The 27,087-nt window shown below is 65.1% G+C and overlaps 1 protein-coding gene across 1 annotated transcript; it reads left to right on the forward strand.

The window, feature by feature from the left end:
* Window positions 1–2,929: 2,929 nt before the first annotated feature.
* LOC134507795 (epithelial discoidin domain-containing receptor 1-like) lies at window positions 2,930–25,620 on the forward strand. Its single transcript, XM_063318662.1, is given in 20 exon segments — window positions 2,930–2,978; window positions 6,105–6,226; window positions 8,732–8,834; window positions 9,634–9,862; window positions 11,259–11,406; window positions 12,159–12,261; window positions 13,515–13,701; window positions 13,998–14,244; window positions 15,597–15,725; window positions 15,812–15,969; window positions 16,315–16,504; window positions 17,501–17,611; window positions 18,024–18,190; window positions 19,117–19,244; window positions 20,257–20,424; window positions 21,745–21,979; window positions 23,582–23,617; window positions 23,619–23,652; window positions 23,655–23,731; window positions 25,468–25,620. Coding segments are annotated over 19 exon segments (2,679 nt in total). The 5' UTR covers window positions 2,930–2,978; window positions 6,105–6,135; the 3' UTR covers window positions 25,606–25,620.
* Window positions 25,621–27,087: the final 1,467 nt, after the last annotated feature.

The following is a 27,087-nucleotide window of genomic DNA, read 5'->3' on the forward strand; positions in this document are numbered from 1 at the left end:
CCATAAAGACCAACTTCAGCATCCCGAAAATGCTGTTTCGAAGGGGCCCCAAAAAGGGACTTTCCAGGGACCCCAAAAAGGGGGTTTTGAGGCTCCCCCCCCCAAAAAAGGTGGTTTGAAGGGGGGCCCAAAAAGGGCGATTTTCAGGATCCCTGAAAGTGGCTTTGAGGGGGCCCCAAAAAGGGGTGTTTCTGGGGACCCCGAAAAGGGGGTTTTGAGCCCCCCTTCCCCCAAAAGGTGGTTTCAAGGAGCCTCAAAAAGGGCAATTTTCAGCGTCCCTAAAAAGCAGTTTTAAGGGCTTCCCAAAAGGGAATTTCAAGGACCCCCCCCCCCCCGCCCCGAGAAGGGGCTCCGAGGGGTCCTCAAAAAGTGGGGTTTTGAGGGTCCCCCCCCCAAAAGTGCTTTCAACCCCCCCGCAGAAAAGCAGCTTGGAGTGGCCCCGAGAGGGGAGTTTCGAGGGGTCCCCCCCCCCAAAAAAGGAGGTTTCGAGGGTGCCCCAAAAGTCGTGTTCGGGAGGCAGGGTAAAAAGGGGGGGTTTCGAGGGGTCCCAAAAGGGGATTCTGAGGGGTGTCCCCCCCCCCCAAGAAGGAGGTTTGCGGGCTCCGGAAAAAGGGGGTTTCAAGGATTCCCCAAAACTCGGGTTCGAGGTGGGGTAAAAAGGGGGGTTTCGAGGGGTCCCCAAAAGGAGGTTCTGGGGGGGTCCCCCCTGAAAAAAGTGGTTTCGAGGGGGCCCCCAAAAGGGGCTTGCGAGGGTCCCCCCCAAAAAGTGGTTTCAACCCCCCGCAGAAAAGCAGCTTCGAGTGGCCCCGAGAGGGGAGTTTCGAGGGGTGTCCCCCCCCCCGAAAAAGATGGTTTCGAGGGGCCCCAAAAGGGGGTTCCGGGGGGTCCCTCCAAGAGGGCTCCAGAAAAAGGGGGTTTTGAGGGTCCCCCAAAAGTCGTGTTTGGGCGGGGGGGGGGGGGGGGTAGAAAGGGGGTTTCGAGGGGTCCCAAAAGGAGGTTCTGGGGGGGTCCCCCCTGAAAAAGGTGGTTTCGAGGGGCCCCAAAAGGGGGTTCCAAGGGGGGGGGGAGGGGGGGTGTCTCCCCGAAAAGGGGGGTTTGCGGGCTCCAGAAAAAAGGGGTTTCAAGGGGTCCCCCAAAAGTCGGGTTCCGGGGGGGGGGGGGGGGTGTCAGAAAAGGGGTTTCAAGGAGTCCCCAAAAAAGCCATTGGGGGGATCCCCACAAAAAAGCAGTTTCGAGGCTTCCCCCCCCCCCCCCGAAAAAAAACCAAACCCCGATGTGTCGTTCCGGGGGGGGGGGGGGGGGGTGGGGGTGTCCTTTTGGGGGTTTCCAGGCCCCCCCCTTGTTATTTTGGGGGGGGGGGGGGGGCATTTAGCACCCTCCCCCCCCACACCCCCCCCCCTCCCAGGTAACAAAGGGACCCAGGCGTCCGGGGCTCCCGAGCCCCCTTAGTGCCCCCCCCCCCCCCCCCACGCCGGGTGAAGGGGGGACCCAGGGCAGCCCTTCCCCCCCCCTCCCCCCCTCCCCGAAGGGGGGGGAGGGGGAGGGGACCCAGGCGTCCGGGAGGACCCAGGCGTCGGGGGTGCTGGGGGGGGGTGGGGGGGCCGCAGCGAGGAGGAAGCGACAAGGAGCTCGGTGGGCACCGGGTTGGGGGGCAGAAATATGGGGGGGGGGGGGGGCGGGGGGGCGTTGGGGGGGCAGCTGGGGGGGGTATTGGGGAGGGAATAGAGGGGGTTGGGGGACTCTCGAGGCGGGGTGTGGGGTGACTTGGGGGGGGGCTTGGGGGCACTGGGGGGGGTCTGAGGGCACTTTGGGGGCACAGGGGGATTGGGGGGCACTTGGGGGGGGTGTTGGGGGCACTTGGGGGGGCACTTGGGGGGGTGTTGGGGGGGGTGTTGGGGGTACTTGGGGGGCATTTGAGGGGTGACTTGGGGGGGCTTGGGGGCCCTGGGGGGGGATCTGAGGGGCACTTTGGGGGCACGGGAGGATTGGGGGGCACTTGGGGGGTGTTTGGGGTACTTGGGGGCCATTTGAGAGGTGACTTGGGGGGGCTTGGGGGCCCTGGGGGGGGGATCTGAGGGCACTTTTGGGGGCACAGGGGGATTGGGGGGCACTTGGGGGGGCACTCGGGGGGGGTGTTGGGGGTACTTGGGGGGCATTTGAGGGGTGACTTGGGGGGGCTTGGGGGCACTGGGGGGGATCTGAGGGCACTTTGGGGGCACAGGGGGGCTTGGGGGGCACTTGGGGGGCACTGAGGGGGGACACTTGTGGGGTGTTGGGGGACTTGGGGGGGGCAGTGGGGGGGTTTGGGGGGGCCACTCGGGGGGGATTTGGGGAGCACCTTGGGGGGGAGGTACTTGGGGGGCAGCTGGGGGGGGCTTGGGGGCTGCTTGGGGGGCACTTGGGGGGCACTGGGGGGTGGACTTGTGGGGTGTTGGGGGACTTGGGGGGGGCAGTGGGGGGTTTGGGGGGGGCCACTCGGGGGGGATTTGGGGAGCACCTTGGGGGGAGGTACTTGGGGGGCAGCTGGGGGGGCTCGGGGGCTACTTGGGGGGCTTGGGGGGCACTTGGGGGGCACCTGAGGGGTACTTGGGGGGCACTGGGGGGGGGGACTTGTGGGGTGTTGGGGGACTTGGGGGGGCAGTGGGGGGTTTGGGGGGGCACTTGGGGAGCACCTTGGGGGGGGGGGGTACTTGGGGGGCAGCTGGGGGGGCTCGGGGGCTACTTGGGGGGCTTGGGGAGCACTTGGGGGGGGGGGGCTTGTATGTGGGCCCCATAGATGTTTTCTAGATGTACACGTGTGTTCGGGGGGGGGGGCACACGCGTGTCCTGTGCACACGTGTGCGTGGCACATGCGTGTAGGGGGAATCTATAGGGCCGGGGGGGGGGGGGTGTGTGGGGGTGTCTATAGGGCTGAGCTCTATAGGTGGCCCCATAGGTGCCACCGGAGGGACCCCGGCGAGGAGCCCAGCGGCGCACAGGTGCGTGTGCATGGCGTGTCGGGGCGTGTCGGGGCGTGTCATGTCATGTGTGTCATGGCGTGTCATGTCATGGCGTGTCATGGCGTGTCATGGCCTGTCATGGCTTGTCGGAGCGTGTCATGGCGTGTCGTGGCGTGTCATGGTCTGTCACGGCATGTCATGGCGCGTCATGGCTTGTCGGAGCGTGTCATGGCGTGTCATAGCATGTCATGGCCTGTTGTGGCATGTCACGGCGCGACATGGCGTGTCATGGCGTGTCATGGCCTGTCGTGGTGTGGCATGGCCCGTTGGGGCATTTCATGGCGTGTCATGGCGTGTCATGTCATGGCGTGTCGTGTCATGGCCTGTCATGGCCTGTCATGGTGTGTCATGTCATGGTGTGTCATGGGGTGTCATGTCACGGTGTGTCATGGCGTGTCATGGCCTGTTGGGGCATGTCATGGTGCGTCATGGCCTGTCATGGGTGTGCCATGTCATGGCGTGTCATGGCGTGTCATGCATGTCATGACATGTCATGGCCTGTTGGGGCATGTCGTGGTGTGTCATGGCGTGGCGTGGCGTGGCATTGCATGGCATGGTGTGTCATGGCATGTTGGGGCGTGGCATGGCGTGTCACGGTGCATCATGGTGTGCCATAGCGTGCCATGGCGTGTCATGGCGTGTCATGGCATGTCACAGCATCTCATTGCGTGTCATGGTGTGTCATAGCGTCTCATCATGGCGTGTCATGGCGTGTCGTGGTGTGTCATGGCGTGGCGTGGCGTGTCATTGTGTGTCACGGTGTGTCACGGCATCTTATTGCATGGCATGGTGTGTCACGGCGTGTCATGGCGTGTCATGGCCTGTTGGAGCATGTCGTGGCGTGTCGTGGCGTGTCGCGGCGTGTCACGGCACGTGTTTGTGTGTTACGGTGGGTCACGGCGTCTCTTATCGCGTGTTGCTGTGTGTCGTTGCGTGTTGTCACGTGGTGCGCTGTGTTACCGCCTGTTGTGGTGTCTTATTGCGTGTTATTGCGTGTTATCACACGTTGTGGCATGTTAGTGCATGTTTTATGTGTGTTATTGCGTGTTTTATGCGTGTTACTGCGTGATTACGTACGTTATTGCGTGTTTTATGCGTGTTATTGTGTGGTTTTGTACTTTATTGCGTGTTTTATGCATGTTATTGCGTGTTTTATGCATGTTATTGCGTGTTTTATGCGTGTTATTGCTCCCAGTTCCGCTCCCAGCGCCCCCAGTCCCCCTCCCGGTCTTCCCAGTGCTCCCAGTCCCCTTCCCAATTGCCTCCCAGTCCCCATCCTGGTCCTCCCAGTGCTCCCAGTTCCACTCCCAGTGCCCCCAGTCCCCTTCCCAGTCTTCCCTGTGCCCCCAGTCCCTCTCCCACTCCTCCCAGTCCCCCTTCCAGTACCCCTTGTCCCTCTCCCAGTCTTCCCAGTGCTCCCAGTTCCCTCCCAGTCCCCAACCCACTCCTCCCAGTGCCCCCAGTTCCCTCCCAGTTCCCTCCCAGTCCCCATCCCAGTGCCCCCAGTTCCCTCCCAGTTCCCTCCCAGTCCCCATCCCAGTGCCCCCAGTTCCCTCCCAGTTCCCTCCCAGTCCCCATCCCAGTGCCCCCAGTTCCCTCCCAGTTCCCTCCCAGTCCCCATCCCAGTGCCCCCAATTCCCTCCCAGTTCCCTCCCAGTCCCCATACAACTCCTCCCAGTGCCCCCAGTCCCCATCCCAGTGCCCCTGATTCCTTCCCTGTGCCCCCAGTCCCCATCCCAGTGCCCCCAGTTCTCTTCCAGTTTCCTCCCAGTCCCCATCCCACTCCTCCCAGTGCCCCCAGTCCCCATCCCAGTGCCCCCAGTTCCCTCCCAGTTTCCTCCCAGTCCCCATCCCACTCCTCCCAGTGCCCCCAGTCCCCATCCCAGTGCCCCCAGTTCCCTCCCAGTCCCCATCCCACTCCTCCCAGTGTTATCCCATGGTTTAGGCGTGTTCTTGCGTGTTAACGTGTCCCGGCGCGTCCCCCACTCGGGTGACACCGGGACGGTCCCCGGACCCCTGGGTGTGTCCCCACCCCCCACCCCAGGCACTGGGGTCCCCTCTGGGTCCCCGCCCCCCCCGCCCCCCCCCAGCTGCTGGTTCCCATCAGGCTGCAGCTGCTGGGGGGGCGGTGGGGGGGGCACATTCCAGCAATGCATTGTGGGAGCAGCTGTGCCCAGTCCCCCTCCCAGTGCTCCCAGTGCCCCCAGTCCCCCTCCCAGTGCTCCCAGTGCTGCCAGTCCCCCTCCCAGTCCCCCTCCCAGTGCTCCCAGTGCTGCCAGTCCCCCCCCAGTCCCCCTCCCAGTCTTCCCAGTGCTCCCAGTCCCCCCTCCCAGTGCTCCCAGTGCCCCCAGTCCCCATCCCAGTGCCCCCAGTTCCCTCCCAGTGCATCCAGTTCCTTCCCAGTTCCCTCCCAGTCCGCATCCCACTCCTCCCAGTGATGCCAGTCCCCCTCCCAGTGCCCCCAGTTCCCTCCCAGTGCCCCCAGTGCCCTCCCAGTTCCCTCCCAGTCCCCATCCCACTCCTCCCAGTGATCCCAGTCCCCCTCCCAGTGCCCCCAGTTCCCATACAACTCCTCCCAGTGCCCCCAGTCCCCATCCCAGTGCCCCCAGTTCCCTCCCAGTGCATCCAGTTCCTTCCCAGTTCCCTCCCAGTCCGCATCCCACTCCTCCCAGTGATGCCAGTCCCCCTCCCAGTGCCCCCACTTCCCTCCCAGTGCCCCCAGTTCCCTCCCAGTTCCCTCCCAGTCCCCTCCCAGTCCCCATCCCACTCCTCCCAGTGATCCCAGTCCCCCTCCCAGTGCCCCCAGTTCCCATACAACTCCTCCCAGTGCCCCCAGTCCCCATCCCAGTGCCCCCAGTTCCCTCCCAGTGCATCCAGTTCCTTCCCAGTTCCCTCCCAGTCCCCATCCCACTCCTCCCAGTGATGCCAGTCCCCCTCCCAGTGCCCCCAGTTCCCTCCCAGTGCCCCCAGTTCCCTCCCCGTTCCCATCCAACTCCTCCCAGTGCCCCCAGTCCCCATGCCAGTGCCCCCAGTCCCCATCCCAGTCCTCCCAGTTCCCCTCCCAGTGCCTCCCAGTGAGTCCCAGTGTCCCTTCGCCGTCCCCAGGTGCGGTGACCGAGGCGGGGCTGGGGCCACCATGGGGGTCCTCCCCCTGCCCCTCCCCCTCCTGCTGCTGGCCGCGGGGACCCAGGCGTCCGGGCTGCGGCCCCAGGGGCACCTCGACCTGGGTGAGACCCTATGGGGCGGCGGGGGGCCCTATGGGGCCCATAGGGGTCACGGGAGGCTGTGGGTCCCCTGTGGGTCATATGAGGCTGTGGGTCCCCTATGGGGTCCATAGGGGCCACCGGAGGCTGTGGGTGCCCTATGGGGTCCACAGGGGCCGTGGGAGGGCCTGGGTCTTCCATGGGGCCAAGGGAGGCTGTGGGTCCCCTATGGGGTCTATAGGGGCCGTGGGAAGGTCTGGGTCTTCCATGGGGCCACGGGAGGCTCTGGGTCCCCTATGGGGTCCATAGGTGCCATGGGAGGGTCTGGGTCTTCCATGGGGCCACGGGAGGCTGTGGGTGCCCTATGGGATCCATAGGGGCCACCGGAGGCTGTGGGTCACCGATGGGGTCTATAGGGGCCAAGGGAGGGCCTGGGTTTTCTATGGGGCCATGGGAGGCTGTGGGTCCCCTATGGGGTCCATAGGGGCCGTGGGAGGGTCTGGGTCTTCCATGGGGCCACGGGAGGCTCTGGGTCCCCTATGGGGTCTACAGGGGACATGTAGGGCTCTGGGTCCCCTATGGGGTCCATAGGTGCCATGGGAAGGTCTGGGTCTTCCATGGGGCTACGGGAGGCTGTGGGTCCCCTATGGGGTCTATAGGGGCCATGGAAGGGCCTGGGTCTTCTATGGGGCTGTGGGTGCCCTATGGGGTCCATAGGTGTCATGGGAGGGTCTGGGTCTTCCATGGGGCCACAGGAGGCTGTGGGTGCCCTATGGGGTCTATAGGGTCATGGGAGGGTCTGGGTCTTCTATGGGGTCTATAGAGGCCACAGGAGGCTCTGGGTCCCCTATGGGGTCTACAGGGGACATGTAGGGCTCTGGGGACCCTATGGGGTCCATAGGTGCCATGGGAGGGTCTGGGTCTTCCATGGGGCCACGGGAGGCTGTGGGTGCCCTATGGGGTCCACAGGGGCCGTGGGAGGGCCTGGGTCTTCCATGGGGCCAAGGGAGGCTGTGGGTCCCCTATGGGGTCTATAGGGGCCGTGGGAGGGTCTGGGTCTTCCATGGGGCCACGGGAGGCTCTGGGTCCCCTATGGGGTCCATAGGTGCCATGGGAGGGTCTGGGTCTTCCATGGGGCCACGGGAGGCTGTGGTTGCCCTATGGGGTCCATAGGGGCCACGGGAGGCTGTGGGTCCCCTATGGGGTCTATAGGGGCCATGGGAGGGCCTGGGTTTTCCATGGGGCCACGGGAGGCTCTGGGTCCCCTATGGGGTCCATAGGTGCCATGGGAGGCTGTGGTTGCCCTATGGGGTCCATAGGGGCCACGGGAGGCTGTGGGTCCCCTATGGGGTCTATAGGGGCCATGGGAGGGCCCGGGTTTTCCATGGGGCCACGGGAGGCTCTGGGTCCCCTATGGGGTCCATAGGTGCCATGGGAGGGTCTGGGTCTTCCACGGGGCCACGGGAGGCTGTGGGTGCCCTATGGGGTCTATAGGGGCCATGGGAGGCTGTGGGTCCCCTATGGGGTGTACAGGGTCCCTATGGGGCAGGAGGGCTCTCGGGGCTCTATAGGGGGTCTGCAGGGGATGAAGCTGGCGTGTCCCCTGTGCCCCCTGTGTGTCCCCCCACCGTGTTCCCAATGTGTCCCCCCCCCGTCATGTCCCTCTGTGTCCCCAACGTCCCCCACATCTCCCTGTGCCCCCCGTGTCCCCAATGTCCCCCTGTCCCCAATGTCTTCCTCGTGTCCCCCATGTCCCCTACGTCCCCTGTGTCCCCCATGTCCCCCACGTTACCCCGTGTCCCTGTGTCCCCCATGTCCCCAATGTCCCCTGTGTCCCCCGTGGCCCCACGTCTCCCTGTGTCCCCTGCATCCCCCTGTGTCCCCCATGTCTCCCACGTCCTCCTCTGTCCCCAATGTCCCCCACGTCCCCCTGTGTCCCCATGGCCTCAATGTCTCCCTCATGTCCCCAATGTCCCCTGTGTCCCAAACGTCCCCCTTGTCACCATGTCTCCCTGTGTCCCCTACATCCCCTGTGTCCCCCCAATGTCCCCCACATCCCCCTCTGTCCCCAATGTCCCCCACGTCCCCCTGTGTCCCCATGTCCCCCGTGTCCCCCACATCCCCCTCTGTCCCCAATGTCCCCCACGTCCCCCTCTGTCCCCAATGTCCCCCTGTGTCCCCATGTCCCCCATGTCCACCACGTCCTCCTCTGTCCCCAATGTCCCCCACGTCCCCCTGTGTCCCCACGTCCCCAATGTCCCCCACATCCCCCTGTGTCCCCAATGTCCACCATGTCCCCCTGTGTCCCCCTGTCCCCAATGTCTCCCTCGTGTTCCCTGTGTCCCCTACGTGCCCCGTGTCCCCAACGTCCCCCACATCACCCCATGTCCCTCTTGTCCCTCCCGTCCCCAACGTCCCCGCGTTCCCCACGTCCCGTTGTCCCCCATGTTCCCAATGTCCCCAACGTCTCCCCCTCTGTCCCCCATGTCCCGTCCCCCCTGTGTCCCCACTGTCCCCCGTGTCCCCCAGGCAGGTGCCGCTTCGCCCTGGGCATGGAGGACGGCTCCATCCCCGACAGCCGCCTCTCGGCCTCCAGCGCCTGGTCCGACTCCACCGCCGCCCGCCACGGCCGGTGAGCCCAGTACGCACCAGTATACACCAGTACACACCCGCATGGCCCAGTACCCGCCTCCACCCCTGCCCGGCGTCCCCTCCCAGGGCCCCACAGCGTCCCCACGGTGTCCCCACCCCAGAGCCACCACTGCCCACTGTGAACAAGGAGTCCCAGTACGGCCCAGTACGGCCCAGTATGGCCCAGTATGGCCCAGTGTGGCCCAGTGTCCCCTCCCAGTACTGTCCTGTGTCACCCAGGGTCCCCCGGGTGTCCCCAGGTCCCTCTGTCCTCCTGCATGTCCCTGTGTCCCCTGAGTGTCCCTGTATCTTCAGGTGTCCCCACATCCCCGGGTGTCCCCAGGTCTCTCTGTCCTCCCGGCTGTCCCCATGTCCCCAGGTGTCCCCATGTCCCCTGGGTGTCCCTGTATCCTCAGGTGTCCCCATGTCCCCAGGTGTCCCCATGTCCCTAAGGTGTCCCCACAATGTCCTTGCGTTCCTCCAGGCGTCCCCAGGATGTCCCCATTTGCCAAGTGTCCCCATGTTCCCCAGGTGTCCCCATGTCCCGTGGGTGTGCCCATGATGTTCCCATGCCCTTCAAGTGTCCCCATGTCCTCTGAGTGTCCCCAGGTACCTTGGGGGTTCCCGTGTCCCTTAGGCGTTCCTAGGACGTCCCCATGTCCCCTGGATGTCCCCAAGTACCCCCACATCCCCAGGACATCCCCATGTCCCCAGCCTGGGCCACAGCGATGGGGACAGCACCTGGTGCCCCCAAGTGTCCCCACGTCCCCGGTGTCCCCAGGACATCCCCGTGTCCCCAGGCTGGGTCGCAGTGATGGGGACGGCGCCTGGTGTCCTGCGGGTCCCGTCTTCCCGGAGGAGGAGGAGTTCCTGGAGGTGGACCTGGGTCGGCTGCATGTGGTGACACTGGTGGGGACACAGGGACGTCACGCCGGTGGCCATGGCAGGGAGTTTGCCCACGCCTACAGGCTGCGCTACAGCCGGGACCGGCACCGCTGGCTGCGCTGGCGGGACCGATGGGGCACCGAGGTGACCGGGGACCTTGGGGACATCTCGGGGACCTTGGGGATGGCGAAGTGCTGAAGTGACCAGGGACCTTGGGGACATTGGGGTGTTGAGGTGACCGGAGACCTTGGAGGCATCTTGGGGACCTCGGGGATGTTGGGGTGCTGAAGTGACTGGGGATCTTGGGGACATCTTGGGGACCTCGGGGATGTTGGGGTGCTGAGGTGACCAGGGACCTTGGGGACATCAGGGGACCTTGGGGATGTTGCAGCATTGAGTTGACTGGGGACCTTGGGGACATCAGGGGACCTTGGTGACACTGGGGTGTTGAGGTGACCAGGGACCTTCGAGGCACCTTGGGGACCTTGGGGATGGTGGGGTGCTGAAGTGACCAGGGACCTTGGGGACATCTTGGGGACATCTTGGGGACCTTGGGGAAGTTGGCGTGCTGAGGTGACCAGGGACCTTGGGGACATCTTGGGGACCTTGGGGAAGTTGGGGTGCTGAGGTGACCAGGGACCTTGGGGACATCGGGGGACCTTGGGGACATCTTGGGAACCTTGGGGTGTTGATCCCTGGGATCTCCGGGAGGGCACTGGGATGCGGGAGGGGACAGTAGGGGGATCCCTGGGGACACTGGGAGGGCAGTGGGATCTCGGGTGACAATGTCATCCCTGGGAGATCCCAGGGGGACAATGGGATGACTGGGGATACTGGGATCCCTGGGAGGGCAATGGGACCTTGGGTGATATTGGGATCCTTGGGAGATCCCAGGAGGACAATGGGATCCCTGGGGACACTGGGATCCCGGGGGGGTGGTGGGATCCCTGGGAGATCCCTGGGGATCCCTGGGAGGTCAGCGGGATCTTGGGTAACAATGGGACCCTTGGGAGATCCCAGGAGGACAATGAGATCCCTGGGGACACTGGGATCCTGGGATGGTGGTAGGATCCCTGGGAAGTCAGCGGGATCTTGGGTGACAATGGGGACCTTGGGAGATGCCGGGGGGGCAGTGGGATCCCTGGGGATACTGGGATCCCTGAGAGGGTGGTGGTGGGATCTGTGGGGACACTGGGATCCTGGGATGGTGGTGAGATCCGTGGGGATCCCTGGGAGGTCAGTGGGATCTTGGGTGACAATGGGGACCTTGGGAGATGCCAGGGGGACAATGGGATCCCTGGGGACACTGGGATCTTGGGGTGGTGGTGGGATCCGTGGGGATCCCTGGGAGGTCAACGGCATCTTGGGTGACAATGGGACCCTTGGGAGATCCTGGGGGGCGGAGGGGGGTGTGCACTGGGATCCCCAGGGATCCCTGGGCTTGTGGGGGGCCGAGGATCCCACGGGGCCACGGGGGAGGTCCCCGGCGGTGCCACCTTCATCCCAGCGAGTGGATCCCAACGGATCTGCGGTGCTGCAGGTGATCGGGGGCAACGAGGACCCCGAGGGGGTGGTGCTGAAGGACCTGGCGCCCCCCCCCGTGGCGCGGGCGCTGCGCGTCTACCCCCGGGCCCCCCGCGCCATGAGCGTCTGCCTGCGCCTGGAGCTCTACGGCTGCCCCTGGGACGGTGGGTGGCGCCTTGTCCCCTCCCCACTGTCACCTCCCCCACCATCCCCCCCACCACCCCCCCGTCACCTTCAGCCCACCCCATCACCCCCTCAGCAGCTGCCAGGGCCACCCCGTCGTCAACTCCCACCGGGGTGGTGGGACCCCATCCCCACCTCTGTCCCCAGCCCCATGGTGGCCCCATGGTGAGGGTGTCCCCAGGGTGGTGGGCCCCCATCCCCACGTCCCTACCCAACCCCACGGTGGCCCCCTGGTGAGGGTGTCCCCGGGGTGGTGGGAACATCCCCATGTCTCTCCCCAACCCCATGGTGGCCCCGTGGTGAGGGTGTCCCCGTGGTGGTGGGCCCCCATTGCCATGTCCTTCACCCAACCCCATGGTGACCCCACGGTGAGGGTGTCCCCGTGGTGGTGGGCCCCCATTGCCACGTCCCTACCCAACCCCACGGTGACCCCACAGTGAGGGTGTCCCCATGGTGGTGGGCGCCCATTGCCACATCCTGCACCCAACCCCACGGTGACCCCACGGTGAGGGTGTCCCCATGGTGGTGGGCCCCCATTGCCACGTCCTGCACTCAACCCCACAGTGGCCCCACAGTGAGGGTGTCCCCATGGTGGTGGGTGCCCATTGCCACGTCCTGCACCCAACCCCACGGTGGCCCCATGGTGAGGGTGTCCCCAGGGTGGTGGGCCCCCATCCCCATGTCCCTCCCCAACCCCACGGTGGCCCCATGGTGACATGTCCCTTGTCCCCAGCTGGGCTCCTGTCCTACACGGCGCCGCGGGGACAAGTGATGGCCCTTGACCCAACGCCCGTTGTCCTCAACGACTCCACCTACGACGGGTACAGCGTTGGCCCGTGAGTACCCGCATGTCCCCAACTGTCCCCAAGGGTCACCTGCAGCAACCAGCCCCGAGAGGGCTGCACCCGTTGTCCTCAAGTGTCCCCAAACCATCCCCAAATGTCCCCAGACTGTGTCCAACTGCTCCTGGACCTCCCTAGATGTCCCCAGTGGTCCTCAAACTGTCCCCAAGTGTCCCCAACCAGCCTTGGCCATCTCCAGGTGTCCCCAGACCATCCCCAAGTGTCCCCAAACTGTCCCCAGACTATCTCTGGACCTCCCCAGATGTCCTCAATGGTCCCCAAACTGTCCCCAAGTGTCCCCAGCCAGCTTTGGCCATCTCCAGGTGACTCCAAACCATCCCCAACTGTCCCCAAATCAACCCCAACCACGCACCACTGTCCCCAAATGACCCCAAAGTGTCCCCAGATGGTCAACCGCTGTCTCAAAGCAGCCCCAAATTGTTCCCTGCTGTCCCCAGCTGTCCCCAAATAGCCCACAATATCCCCACGTTGTCACCTGCTGGCCCCAAACAGCCCCAAACTGTCACCCGCTGTCCCAAAGGAGCCTCAGACTGTCCCCATATTGCTCCACCTGGCCCTGGTTGGCCCCAGTTGACCCCAACGTTCCCAGCTGTCCCCAGAACAGCCCCGATTGCCCCCCAAATTGTGCTCTGGATCCCATGGAGGGGTGGGGATGAAGGAACCCAGGTGTCCCGGGACCCCTTGACCCCCCAGGCTGCCCCATGGCGGGTGGGACTGGGAGGACCTGGGTGTCCTGGAGCCCCTTCGTCCCCCAGGCTGCCCCATGGGGGGTTCCTAGGTGGGTGGGATGGAGGGACCCAGGTGTCCTGGAGCCCCTTCACCCCCCAGCCTGCCCCATAGGGGTGGGATGGAGGGACCCAGGTGTCCTGGAGCCCCTTGACCCCCCAGTCTGCCCCATGGCAGGTGGGACTGGGAGGACCTGGGTGTCCTGGAGCCCCTTCGTCCCCCAGGCTGCCCCATGGGGGGTTCCCAGGTGGGTGGGATGGAGGGACCCAGGTGTCCTGGAGCCCCTTGACCCCCCAGGCTGCCCCATAGGGGTGGGATGGAGGGACCCCCGTGTCTGGGAACCCCTTGACCCCCCAAGCTGCCCCATGGCGGGTGGGACTGGGAGGACCTGGGTGTCCTGGAGCCCCTTGACCCCCCAGTCTGGCCCATGGTGGGTTCTCATGAGGGTGGGATGGAGGGACCCAGGTGTCCGTGTGTCCCCTGCCACCCCCCCCCCCCAGGCTGCTGTTTGGGGGGCTGGGCCAGCTGACGGACGGGGTGCTGGGACTGGACGACTTCATGAGGAGCCGCGAGCGACGCCTTTGGCCGGGCTACGACTACGTGGGGTGGCGCCGGCCCCCCAGCCCCCGGCCTCACGTGGAGCTGGAGTTTGAGTTCGAGGGTCTCCGGGCCTTCCGCGCCATGCAGGTGCCCCGCGGCATGCTGGGATAGGGGGAGGCGGGGTGGGCATGGTGGGAAAGGGGGTGCCCTAGGGCATCATGGAGGTTGGGGCAAGGGGGGGTTGCCCCAGGGCATTGTGGGATTGGTCGTCCATGGCATGGACCCATGAAGGGCCACCACGTCAAGAGTCTAGAACTTCCCATTGGGGACCCTTTGGCTTAACACCCCCACCCCCCACCCCACCGCCTCCCAAGCTGCCCCAGGGCATCATGGGACGGTGACGGAGCCCTGTCACACCCCCCCACACCCCCCCCCGCCCCCAGGTTCACTGCAACAACATGCACACGCGGGGGGTGAGCATCTTCGGGGAGGTGGAGTGTCGCTTCAAGAGGAGCCTGACCACGGCTTGGGAGCCCACCCCGGCCACCCACAGCTTGGGTGGGGCCATCAAGGACCCCAGCGCCCGCTCGGTCACTGTGCCCTTGGGTGGGCGTCAGGCCCGCTTCATCCAGTGTCACTTCTTCTTCGGCGGGGAGTGGATGCTCTTCAGTGAGGTCACCTTCCTCTCAGGTGAGTCCTACCATGGGAGGTGACCTCCAGAGCTATCTGGGCCTTGGCGTCCTCCTCCCAATGGACTGGGCCTTGGGGTGGCTGAGTGGGTGGTGGGGTGGCTGGGTGGTTGATGGGGCGGTTGGCTGGTGGGGTGGTTGGTTGGGTGATGGGGTGGTTGGGTGGGCGATGGCATGGTTGGTTGCATAATGGGTTGGTTGAGTGGGTGGTGGGGTGGTTGGGTGGGTGATGGGGTGTTTGGTTGGGTGATGAGGTCGTTGGGTGGGTGATGGGGTGGTTGGGTGGATGAAGAGGTGGTTGGGTGGGTGGTGGGGTGGTTGAGTGCATGGTGGGTTGGTTGGGTGGGTGATGGGGTGGTTGGGTGGGTGGTGGGGTGGTCGGTTGGGTGATGAGGTGGTTGGTTGGGTGGTGAGGTGGTTGGTTGGGTGATGGGGTGGTTGGTTGGGTGATGAGGTGGTTGGTTGAATTATGGGGTGGTTGGTTGGGTGATGGGGTGGTTAGTTGGGTGGTGAGGTGGTTGGTTGGGTGATGGGGTGGTTGGTTGGGTGATGGGGTGGTTGGTTGGGTGATGAGGTGGTTGGTTGAATTATGGGGTGGTTGGTTGGGTGATGGGGTGGTTGGTTGGGTGGTGAGGTGGTTGGTGGAATTATGGGGTGGTTGGTTGGGCAATGAGGTGGTTGAGTGGGTGATGGGGTGGTTGGTTGGGTGATGAGGTGGTTGGTTGGGTGATGGGATGGTTGGTTGGGTGATGGGGTTCTTGGTTGGGTGACGAGGAGGTTGGGTGGGTGATGGGTTGGGTGGTTGGGTGGTTGGTTGGTTGGGTGACGAGGAGGTTGGGTGGGTGATGGGGTCATTGGGTGGGTGATGAGGTGGTTGGGTGGGTGATGGAGAAGTTGGTTGGATAACGGGGAGGTTGACTGGTTGCATGCTGGTTGCCCAGTCTAAGGGCTGGCCGTGAGACTGGTTGGTTAACTGGTTGACTACTGAACTGGTTGGGTGGCGGGACGGTTGGTTGGGTGCAGGACTGGCTCATCAGTTGGTTGGCCGTTGACCAGTTGAAGGGTGACCAGCTGGTTAGCTGGTTGCCCAGTTCGTTGGGTTGACTGGTCAGGTGTTTGAGTCGTCATGCGATTGGTTGGCGAGTTGAAGGACAGGTTGGTTGGCCAGTTGGTTAACTGGTTGGTTGCTTGACTAGTTGGGTGGATTAGGCCAAGGCTGGTTGAGTGGTTGCCTGGTCAACCAGTTGGTTGCCCCGTTGGCCAACGGGAAGGCGATTTCTTTGATTGGGTTGCCCGCTGCCCCCGCCCTCGTTAACAACCTCGTTAAGGCGCCGTGGGGCTCTCTCCCTGCAGACCCGGTGGAGGAGGCGGTGGGTGCCAGTGGGTGGCCCCCAGCCGCCCCCCCTGACCCTTCAGTGGGGGTCATGGCTGTCCCCGAGGACTCCTGGCGCGGGGACATGGCTACCAACATCACTACCCTGGGTAAGGGGGGGCTTAATGGGGCAGGGCTTAATGGGGCGGGGCCATGGTGGCATCCTGCCCACCCCCACCCCCACCCCCCACCATAGCAGCCCCCGAGGAGCCCAAGCCAGGGCAGCCAGTGGCCAAAGCTGACCACAGCCACACGTCCATCCTGATTGGCTGCCTGGTGGCCATCATCTTGCTCCTCTTGGGCGTCATCTTCCTCATCCTCTGGCGGCAGTACTGGAAGAAGATACTGGGGAAGGTAAGTGGGGTAGTGGGGTCAACTGGGAGGAACTGGGCACCTGGATGCCAGGGTCCAGTGGCCAAGCTCTGGGAGGGTGGTGGGGTCAGGTGGGAGGAACTGGGCACCTGGATGCCTGGGTCCAGTGGCCAAGCTCTGGGAGGGTGGTGGGGTCAACTGGGAGGAACTGGGCACCTGGATGCCTGGGTCCAGTGGCCAAGCTCTGGGAGGGTGGTGGGGTCAACTGGGAGGAACTGGGCACACAGACATTCAGGTCCACTGCCCAAGCTCTGGGAGGGTGGTGGGATCAACTGGGAGGAACTGGGCACCCAGACACCTGGGTCAACCTGAGGGTCCCATCCACAGGCCCAGCGCCGGCCATCGGAGGACGAGCTGCGGGTGCAGCTCTCGGTACCAGGTGACACCATCGTCATCAACAACGCGACGGGGGCCAGCCGGGGCCCCCCCCGCTACGAGCGCATCCCCCCAGGCCAGGGCGAGTACCAGGAGCCAACGCGGCCACGGCCATCGCTGCCCCCGGCACCCCCTGGGCCCGGTGAGTGGAGGAGGAAGGGTTGGATGGATGGAGACCACGTGGGGATGGATGGATGGATGGATGGATGGATGGATGGATGGATGGATGGATGGAGACCACGTGGGGATGGATGGATGGATGGACGGACAGACGGATGGACAGACGGACGGACGGACGGATGGATGGAAACCATGTGGGGATAGAGGGATGGATGAAGGAAGGGATGGATGGAGACCACGTGGGGATGGAGGGATGGACGGATGGATGGATGGATGGATGGATGGATGGATGGATGGAGGAAGGAAGGGATGGATGGATGGATGGATGGATGGATGGATGGATGGATGGATGGATGGATGGAGAAATGGATGGGTCAAGAGATGGGTGGGTGGATGGATGGATGGATGGATGGATGGATGGATGGATGGATGAAGACTACGTGGGGATGGAGGGATGGCTGGATGGAGGGATGGACGGACGGGAGGATGGATGGAGACCACATGGAGATAGGTGGAGACAACTTGGATGAGTAGAAGGATGGAGAGATGGATAGAAGAAGGGATGGAGGGACACCATATGGGGGTGATGAATGGATGGATGGATGGATGGATCGATCGATGGATGGATGGAGGGATGAATGGAACCTACATATGCATGGACGGATGAACGGAGAGACGGTTGGATGAAGACCACGTGGGGATGGATGGATGGATGGATGGATGGATGGATGGATGGATGGACGGATGGACAGCTGGAGACCTGGATGGATGGAGATGACGTGGGGAAGAGGGGGAGGGAATGGAGCCCATCATGGGGATGGAGGGAGGGGTGGGTGGACACCACGTGGAGATGGATGGCGACCACGTGGATGGATGGAGACCACAAGGCCACCAGGGTCCCTCCAATCCCATCCTCCGGCATCCGGAAGCTCCCCCTGGACCTGAAGGATGGGAGGGGGGTGTTGGAGCCTCCTGGCCCCGCCCCCTCAACTGACCCCCCACCCCACCCCCCGGGCAGCAGCACCCCTGGCCAACCCGGCCTATCGCCTCCTGCTGGCCACCTACGCCCAGCCAATGGGAGGGCTCGCCCGGGCCCCGCCCGATGGGGCTAAGCCAATCAACACAGACGGTAAGGGTGGGGTGAAGGGGAGGGTGGGAATTCCCCATCGCCCACCCCCCCGCCCCCCCCCTTGGCCCCACCCACACCCAGAACCCGCCCCTTAGGGGAAGCCCCACCCCCTTTGTTGAAGCCACACCCCCTTTGGGGAAGCCCCACCCCTTTCCTGAAGCCCCGCCCCTCCTTGCCATACCCCTGCCTCCCGCTATAGCCCCGCCCCTCCTGACTTGACCCCTCCCCCTCCTTGTTTTAGCCCCTCCCCTTTTCATAGCCTCTCCCCTTCCCATAGCCCCACCCCTCCTCATAGCCCCGCCCCCTTTTACTCTAGCCCCGCCCCTTCCATTGAAGCCCTGCCCCCTGGTTGCTCCCCCCTCCCACTTTAGCCCCGCCCCCTGTGACCACACCCCCCCCCCCCCCATTGCAGAGCCCGAGGGGGGGGTGGGAGCCTACGCCGAGGCTGACGTCACCGGAGGCTCCGCCTACGCCGTGGCTGGCCCCGCCCCCGGCCCCGCCCCCGGCCCCGCCCTCCCGGCCTTCCCCCGCCGCCGCCTGCGCTTCCGCGAGAAGCTGGGGGAGGGGCAGTTCGGAGAGGTAAGCCCCGCCCACCACCCTCGGTGCGGGATAGGACACACCCCCCCTTAGCCCCGCCCTCTGGATGGATTGGCCACGCCCCCCAGCCGCAAGCCCTGCCCCTTTGTCTCTCGGTCCCGCCCTCTCATGACAAGCCCCCGCCCCCCTGCTTCCAACTCCGCCCCTTTTGCTCTGGCCACGCCCCCTATAGAGGCTGCACCCCATAGAGGCCACACCCTCCACAGAAGCCCCACCCCTATGGAGGCCACACCCCCATAGAGACCACACCCCCTCCCCTATAGAGACCACACTCCTATAGAAGCCCCACCCCATATAGGCCACACCCCCACAGAGACCACACCCCTATAGAAGCCCCACCCCATAGAGGCCACGCCCCATAGAGGCCACACCCCCTGTAGAGCCCAGACCCCCATAGAAGCCATGCCCCCCAAAAGAGGCCACACCCCTACAGAGGCCACGCCCCTATAGAGGCCACGCCCCTATAGAAGCCCCACCCCATAGTGGCCAAGCCCCATAGAGGCCACACCCCCTGTAGAGGCCGCAGCCCCATAGAAATCACATCCCTACAGAAGCCACGCCCCCCATGCCACGCCCCCTAGAAGCCACGCCCCCTAGAAGCCACGCCCCCCCCCCCCGGAGGCTGCACCCCCATAGGCTCCCCATGCAGGGAAGCCATGCCCCCTTGGAAGCCATGCCCCCCCCAGAAGCCACACCCCCCCTGGAGGCCACACCCCCCTGGAGGCCACACCCCCATGTGCTCCCCATGCAGGGAAGCCACGCCCCCATAAGCCCCCGCCCCCCGGCGTGTTTAGCCCCGCCCCATTGGCTAGTCACCCCCCCAAGGGCTTAGCCCCGACCCTCAGGGGTTTAACCCCGCCCCCGGGGAGGGCTTGGCTCCGCCCCCTGGTGAGGCCCCGCCCCCCCAGGTGCTGCTGTGCGAGGTGGAGGACCCCCAGGCCCTGCCCCCCCTCTCCCGCCCCCCCGACCTGCCCCGAGGGCGCCCCCTGCTGGTGGCCGTCAAGGTCCTGCGCCCCGACGCCACCAAGAACGCCAGGTGTGGGGCCGGGGAGGGGGGGCATTGGGGGGGGGGGGGGGGGCACAATGCCCCATGAGGGTCGGGGGGGGCCATATGGGGTGTGACCCCCCTCCCCCAGGACGTGGGGGGGCCCCTCTGGGGCGTGCAAGGGGGCGTGATAGGGGTGCAAGGGGGGGGTGATGGGGGTTCAAGGGGGGTACAATGCCCCATGGGGGTCGGGGGGGGCCATATGGGGTGTGACCCCCCTCCCCCAGGACGTGGGGGGGCCCCTCTGGGGCGTGCAAGGGGGGGGTGATGGGTGTGCAAGGGGGGTGCAAGAGGGGTAGAATGCCCCATGGGGGTCAGGGGGGGCCATATAGGGTGTGACCCCCCCCCAGGATGTGGGGGGGCCCCTCTGGGGTGTGTAAGGGGGGATGATAGGGGTGCAAGGGGGGGGTGATGGGGGTTCAAGGGGGGTACAATGCCCCATGGGGGTCGGGGGGGGCCATATGGGGTGTGACACCCCCCCCCCCCAGGACGTGGGGGGGCCCCTCTGGGGCGTGCAAGGGGGGGGTGATGGGTGTGCAAGGGGGGTGCAAGAGGGGTAGAATGCCCCATGGGGGTCAGGGGGGGCCATATAGCGTGTGACCCCCCCCAGGATGTGGGGGGGCCCCTCTGGGACGTGCAAGGGGGTGTGATAGGGGTGCAAAGGGGTCACAAGGTGGGGTGCGATGGGGGGTGGGGGGTGGGTGGGTGTGATGGGGGGGTGCAATGCCCCATGGGGGTCGGGGGGGGAATGTGGGTGTACGGGGTGTGACACCCCCTCCCTCGCTCCAGAATGTGGGGGCGGGCCCCCCCCAGGGCATGCAAGGGTTGGGGGGGGGGAGTGTAATGGGTGTGCAATGCCCCGGGGGGGGGGTGTACGAGGGGTCTGGGGCGGGAGGAGATGAGCTGTGGGGTGCCCCCCCCCCCCACCTCCGGGGTGGGGGGTGGGGGGGGAATGTGGGGCTGACTTGTGGGGGGGGTTTCGGGGGGGGGGTGGGGTCGGAAGGCGGGATTTCCTGCAGGAGGCGCGCACCCTGGGGCGCCTGCGGGACCCCAACATCGTGCGGCTGCTGGGGGTGTGCGCGGGGGCCGGCCCCCTCTGCATCATCACCGAGTACATGGAGCACGGCGACCTCCACCAGTTCCTGGGGGGGCCCCGCGGCCCCGCCCTCAGGTAGGACACGCCCCTCCAGGCCACGCCCCCCTCCCACCGCAGCCACGCCCCTTAGAGCCACCCCCACCCCCCCCTTTAACCCCCCCTTTTGGCGTCCTGTCCCTTTAAATCCAGCCCCCCCCCCCCCCCAGCGTTGCTCACCTTTTGGGCCCGCCCACTCCGCGTGGCCACGCCCACTCCCCCGCAAGCCACTCCCCCTCAAACCACGCCCCTTCCCCTTAATAGCCCCTCCTGCCTGTATAAGCCCCGCCCCTTCTGATGTAGCCCCGCCCCCTCGGGTTTAGCCCCGCCTCTTACGTAGCTCCACCCCTTCCCCATAAGCCACGCCCCGTTTGCCTGGAAGCCACGCCCCTTCCCCCCTTTGGCCCCGCCCCTTTCTCCTCTTCCCCAGCCCCCCCCCCCCCCGGAGCTCCCCACTCCCCCTCCCCAGCCCCTCCCCTTTAAGCCCCGCCCCCTGAAGGCCTCACCCCTTTAATCCCCGCCCCTCCGCACCCCACCCCTTTAAGCCACGCCCCCTCGAGCCCCTCCCCTTCCCTTCAGCCCCACTCCAGGCTCCCCTCCTCCCAACCTCTCCCATGCCCCACCCCCTTAATCCCCGCCCCCTTTAGGCCCCACCCCATTAAGCCCCGCCCCCTCACAACCCACTACTTTAAGCCACGCCCCCTCTAGGCCTCACCCCTTTAAGCCCCGCCCCCCGAATCCCCTCCCCTTCCTGTTTAGCCCCTTCCTTTCCCCCCCAGAGCTCCCTCCTCCCCCTCCCAACCCCTCCCCAGCCCCACCCCATTCAGCCCCGCCCCCTTAGGCCCCACCCCCTTAAGCCCCACCCCCCTTAAGCCCCTCCCCTTCCCTTTAGCCCCGCTCCAGACCCCCAGAGCGCCTTCCTCCTCCCCCCAACACCTCCCCAGCCCCACTCCCTTAATCCCCGCCCCCTTTAGGCCCCACCCCTTTAAGCCCCGCCCCTTTAAGCCCCGCCCATTCACACCCTACACCTTCAAGCCCCGCCCCCGAAGCCCCTCCCCTTCCTTTTAACCCCACCCCAAGCTCCCTCCTCCCCTTCCCCAACCCCACCCCCCGGAAAGCCCCGCCCCCTCGAGACCCCACCCCTTCAAGCCACGCCCCCCGAAGCCTCTCCCTTTCCCTTTCCCCAGGCCCCCAGAGCTCCCCCCCTCCTCCTCCTCCTCCTCCTCCTCCCCCCAACCCTTCCCCAACCCCAACCCCTTTCACCCCCGGCCCCCACCGAGGCCCCCCCTCCCCCCCTTAAGCCCCGCCCCCCCTCCCGGCCCCACCCCACGCCCCGTTAAGCCCCGCCCCCTTCCCCAGCCTGCCCACCCTGCTGCACGTGGGGGCTCAGATCGCCTCCGGCATGCGCTTCCTGGCGGCCTTGAACTTCGTGCACCGGGACCTGGCCACCCGCAACTGCCTGGTGGGCGAGGGCTTCACCGTCAAGGTGGCCGACTTCGGCATGAGCCGCCACCTCTACGCCGCCGACTACTACCGGGTGCGGGGCCGGGCCCTGCTGCCCATCCGCTGGATGGCCTGGGAGTGCATCCTCATGGTGGGCGCCGGGGGAGGGGGGGGTTGGGGGGGGGGTGGGGGGGATGGGATTGGGGGGGGGGGGTGAGGGGTTGGGGGTGGAGGGGGCGGGGCGGCAAGGGGGGCTGTGGGGGCTGGGGGGTGGGGGGAAGGGAGTCGGGGCAGGGTTAAGGGGATTTTGGGGTGGGAAAAGGGAATCGGGGCAGAATTGGGCGGGGTTAAGGGGATTTTGGGGTGGGAGAAGGGAATTTGGGGAGAACTGGGCAGGGTTAAGGGATTTTGGGGACATTCGAGGGAGATTTGGGGGGAATTGGGCAGGGCTAAGGGGATTTTGGGGTGGGAAAAGGGAATTTGGGGAGAATTGGGCAGGGTTAAGGGGATTTGGGGGACATTCGAGGGGGATTTGGGAGGAATTGGGCAGGGTTAAGGGGATTTTGGGGTGGGAGAAGGGAATCGGGGCAGAATTGGGCAGGGTTAAGGGGATTTGGGGGACATTCGAGGGGGATTTGGGAGGAATTGGGCAGGGTTAAGGGGCTTTTGGGGTGGGAAAAGGGAATTTGGGGAGAATTGGGCAGGGTTAAGGGGATTTGGGGGACATTCGAGGGGGATTTGGGAGGAATTGGGCAGGGTTAAGGGGCTTTTGGGGTGGGAAAAGGGAATCGGGGCAGAATTGGGCAGGGTTCAGGGGATTTTGGGTGGGAAAAGGGAATCGGGCAGAACTGGGCAGGGTTAAGGGGATTTTGGGGTGGGAGAACGGAATTTGGGGAGAATTGGGCAGGGTAAAGAGATTTTGGGGACATTCAAGGGGAATTTGGGAGGAATTGGGCAGGGTTAAGGGGATTTTGGGGCGGGAGAAGGGAATTTGGGGAGAATTGGGCAGGGTTAAGAGGATTTTGGGGACATTCGAGGGGGATTTGGGAGGAACTGGGCAGGGTTAAGGGGCTTTTGGGGTGGGAAAAGGGAATCGGGGCAGAATTGGGCAGGGTTCAGGGGATTTTGCGGTGGGAAAAGGGAATTTGGGGAGAACTGGGCAGGGTTAAGGGGATTTTGGGGTGGGAAAAGGAATTTGGGGGGAATTGGGCAGGGTTAAGGGGATGTTGGGGTGGGAGAAGGGAATTGGGGCAGAATTGGGCGGGGTTAAGGGGATTTTGGGGTGGGAGAAGGGAATTGGGGCAGAATTGGGCAGGGTTAAGGGGATTTTGGGGTGGGAGAAGGGAATTGGGGCAGAATTGGGCAGGGTTAAGGGGATTTGGGGGACATTCGAGGGGGATTTGGGAGGAACTGGGCAGGGTTAAGGGGATTTTGGTGTGGGAGAAGGGAATTTGGGGAGAATTGGGCAGGGTTAAGGGGATTTTGGGGTGGGAAAAGGGAATTTGGGAGGAACTGGGCAGGGTTGAGGGGATTTTGGGGTGGGAAAAGGGAATTGGGGCAGAATTGGGCGGGGTTAAGGGATTTTGGGGTGGGAAAAGGGAATTTGGGGAGAATTGGGCAGGGTTAAGGGATTTGGGGCTGGAGCACGGGGACAGGTCGCCTGCGGGTGGGCGGGGCTCCGCATGGGTGTGTCCTTGGGGAGGCATGTCCTTTGGGAGGGGCGTGTCCCTACGAGACCCCGCCCCCGTCGCAGGGGACCTTCACGCCGGCCAGCGACGCCTGGGCTTTCGGGGGTGACGCTGTGGGAGGTGCTGACGCGGTGCCGGAGCAGCCCTACGGCCGCCTCAGCGACGAGCAGGTCATCGCCAACGCCGGGCACCACTTCCGCGCCCAGGGCCGCCAGGTGGGCACTGGGAGGCACTGGGAGGCACTGGGAGGGGATTGGGAGGCACTGGGAGGGGACCGGGAGAGATTGGAAGGGATTGGGAGGCACTGGGAGGGGATTGGGAAAGATTAGGAGGGATCGGGAGGCACTGAGAGGCACTGGGAGGGGATTGGGAGGCACTGGGAGGGGACCGGGAGAGATTGGGAAGGGATTGGGAGGCACTGGGAGGGGATTGGGAAAGATTGGGAGGGATCGGGAGGCACTGGGAGGCACTGGGAGGGGATTGGGAGGCACTGGGAGGGGGGACCGGGAGAGATTGGGAAGGGACTGGGAGGCACTGGGAGGGGATTGGGAAAGATTAGGAGGGATCGGGAGGCACTGGGAGGCACTGGGAAGGATTGGGAGGCACTGGGAGGGCACCGGGAGAGATTGGGAGGGACTGGGAGGCACTGGGAGGGACTGGGAGGGGACTGGGAGGCACTGGGATGGGATTGGGAGGCACTGAGAGGGACTGGGAAGGGATTGGGAGGCACTGGGAGGGGACTGGGAGGGGATTGAGAGGCACTGGGAGGGACTGGGAGGGGACTGAGAAGGGTCTGCACCCAGTTCCCCCCCCTTACTCCCCACCACCCCAGTCCCTCCCAGTACTCTCACTTCCCCAGTACACCCAGTTCCCCCCAGTTCTTCCCACTCCCTCCCAGTTCCCCCAGTGCTCCCAGTTCCCCCCAATTTCCCCCAGTTTCCCCCGCACTCCCCCCTCTCCCAGTCCCTCCCAGTTCCCCCCAGTGCTCCCAGTTCCCCCCAGTTCCTCCCAGTTCCCCCCAGTGCTCCCAGTTCCCCCCGTACTCCCGCCTCCCCCAGCCCCCCTCAGTTCCTCCCAGTTCCCCCCAGTACTCCCAGCTCCCCCCGTACTCCCGCCTCCCCCAGCCCCTCCCAGTGCCTCCCAGTTCCCCCCAGTACTCCCAGTTCCCCCCAGTTCCCCCCAGTTCCTCCCAGTTCCCCCCAGTGCTCCCAGTTCCCCCCAGTTCCCCCCAGTTCCTCCCAGTTCCCCCCAGTGCTCCCAGTTCCCCCCAGTTCCCCCCAGTACTCCCAGTTCACCCCATACTCCCCCCTCCCCCAGCCCCTCCCAGTTCCCCCCAGTTCCCCCCAGTTCCTCCCAGTTCCCCCCAGTGCTCCCAGTTCCCCCCGTACTCCCCCCTCCCCCAGCCCCTCCCAGTCCCTCCCAGTTCCCCCCAGTACTCCCAGTTCCCCCCAGTTCCTCCCAGTTCCCCCCAGTGCTCCCAGTTCCCCCCAGTTCCTCCCAGTTCCCCCCAGTGCTCCCAGTTCCCCCCGTACTCCCCCCTCCCCCAGCCCCTCCCAGTCCCTCCCAGTTCCCCCCAGTGCTCCCAGTTCCCCCCAGTTCCCCCCAGTTCCTCCCAGTACTCCCAGTTCCCCCCAGTTCCTCCCAGTTCCCCCCGGTGCTCCCAGTTCCCCCCAGTTCCCCCTAGTTCCTCCCAGTTCCCCCCAGTACTCCCAGTTCCCCCCATACTCCCTCCTCCCCCAGCCCCCCTCAGTTCCTCCCAGTTCCCCCCAGTACTCCCAGTTTCCCCCAGTTCCTCCCAGTTCCCCCCAGTGCTCCCAGTTCCCCCCAGTTCCTCCCAGTTCCCCCCAGTGCTCCCAGTTCCCCCCGTACTCCCCCCTCCCCCAGCCCCTCCCAGTCCCTCCCAGTTCCACCCAGTGCTCCCAGTCCCCTGACGGCCGTGCCCTCCCCCCAGGAGTACCTGCCCTGCCCCCCCGGCTGCCCGGCGGCGCTGCACGGGGTGATGCTGCGCTGCTGGGCCCGCGACGCCGCCGACCGCCCGACCTTCGGCCTCCTGCACCGCCTGCTGCGCGACCACACCGCCCTGGCCTGAGCCGCCTCCTCCTCCTCCTCCTCCTCCTCACCTTCCTCCTCCTCGCCTTCCTCCTCCTCGCCTTCCTCCTCGCCAGCAGCCGCCCTCGTCATCTTCCACCTCTCCCCTCACCCTTACCGTCCTCCTCCTCACCATCCTCATCCTCACCCTCAGCGTCCCTCGTCCTCCTCCCGCCTCACGGGCGGCAGCCTTCCTCCTCCTCCTCCTCACCTTCCTCCTCCTCGCCTTCCTCCTTCCTCCTCGCCAGCAGCCGCCCTCGTCATCTTCCTCCTCCTCCCTCACCCTTACAATCCTCCTCCTCACCATCTTCATCCTCAGCGTCCCTCCTCCTCCTCCGCCTCATGGGCAGCAGCCTTCCTCCTCCTCCTCCTCCCTCACCCTTACCATCCTCCTCCTCACCATCTTCATCCTCAGCATCCCTCATCCTCCTCCCGCCTCATGGGCAGGAGCCTTCCTCCTCCTCCTCCTCCCTCGCCCTTACCATCCTCCTCCTCACCATCCTCACCCTCAGCGTCCCTCATCCTCCTCCGCCTCATGGGCAGCAGCCTTCCTCCTCCTCCTCCTCCCTCACCCTTACCATCCTCCTCCTCACCATCCTCCTCCTCACCCTCAGCGTCCCTCATCCTCCTCCGCCTCATGGGCAGCAGCCTTCCTCCTCCTCCTCCTCCCTCGCCCTTACTGTCCTCCTCCTCACCATCCTCACCCTCAGCGTCCCTCATCCTCCTCCACCTCATGGGCGGCAGCCTTCCTCTTCCTCCTCCTCTTCCTCCTCCCTCACCCTTACTGTCCTCCTCCTCACCATCCTCCTCCTCACCATCCTCCTCCTCACCCTCGGCATCCCTCGTCCTCCTCGCGCCTCATGGGCGGCAGCCTTCCTCCTCCTCCTCCTCCTCACCAGCAGCCTCCCTCTTCATCCTCCTCCTCGTTCTTCATCCTCCTCCTCCTTCTCCTTCATCTTCCTCCTCCTCCTCCTCCTCCACCTTCCTCCACCTCCTCTTTCTCCTCCTCCTCGTTCTTCATCCCCCTCCTCCTTCATCTTCGTTATACTCCTCATTCATCTTCCTCCTCCTCCTCCTTCATCCTCCTCCTTCTCCTTCTTCAACTTCCTCATCATCCTCCTCCTTCATCTTCCTCCTCCTCCTTCTTCATCTTCCTCATCATCCTCCTCCTTCATCTTCCCCCTCCTTCTCCTCCTCCTCCTTCATCTTCCTCATCATCCTCCTCCTTCATCTTCCTCCTCCTCCTTCTTCATCTTCCTCATCATCCTCCTCCTTCATCTTCCCCCTCCTTCTCCTCCTTCATCTTCCTCATCATCCTCCTCCTTCATCTTCCTCCTCCTCCTTCTTCATCTTCCTCATCATCCTCCTCCTTCATCTTCCCCCTCCTTCTCCTGCTCCTCCTTCATCTTCCTCATCTTCCCTCTCCTTCATCTTCCTTATCTTCCTCCTCCTTCATCTTCCTCCTCCTCCTTCTTCATCTTCC

Source organism: Chroicocephalus ridibundus, chromosome 28 (genome assembly GCF_963924245.1).
Source record: "Chroicocephalus ridibundus chromosome 28, bChrRid1.1, whole genome shotgun sequence".
Lineage (NCBI taxonomy): Eukaryota > Metazoa > Chordata > Aves > Charadriiformes > Laridae > Chroicocephalus > Chroicocephalus ridibundus.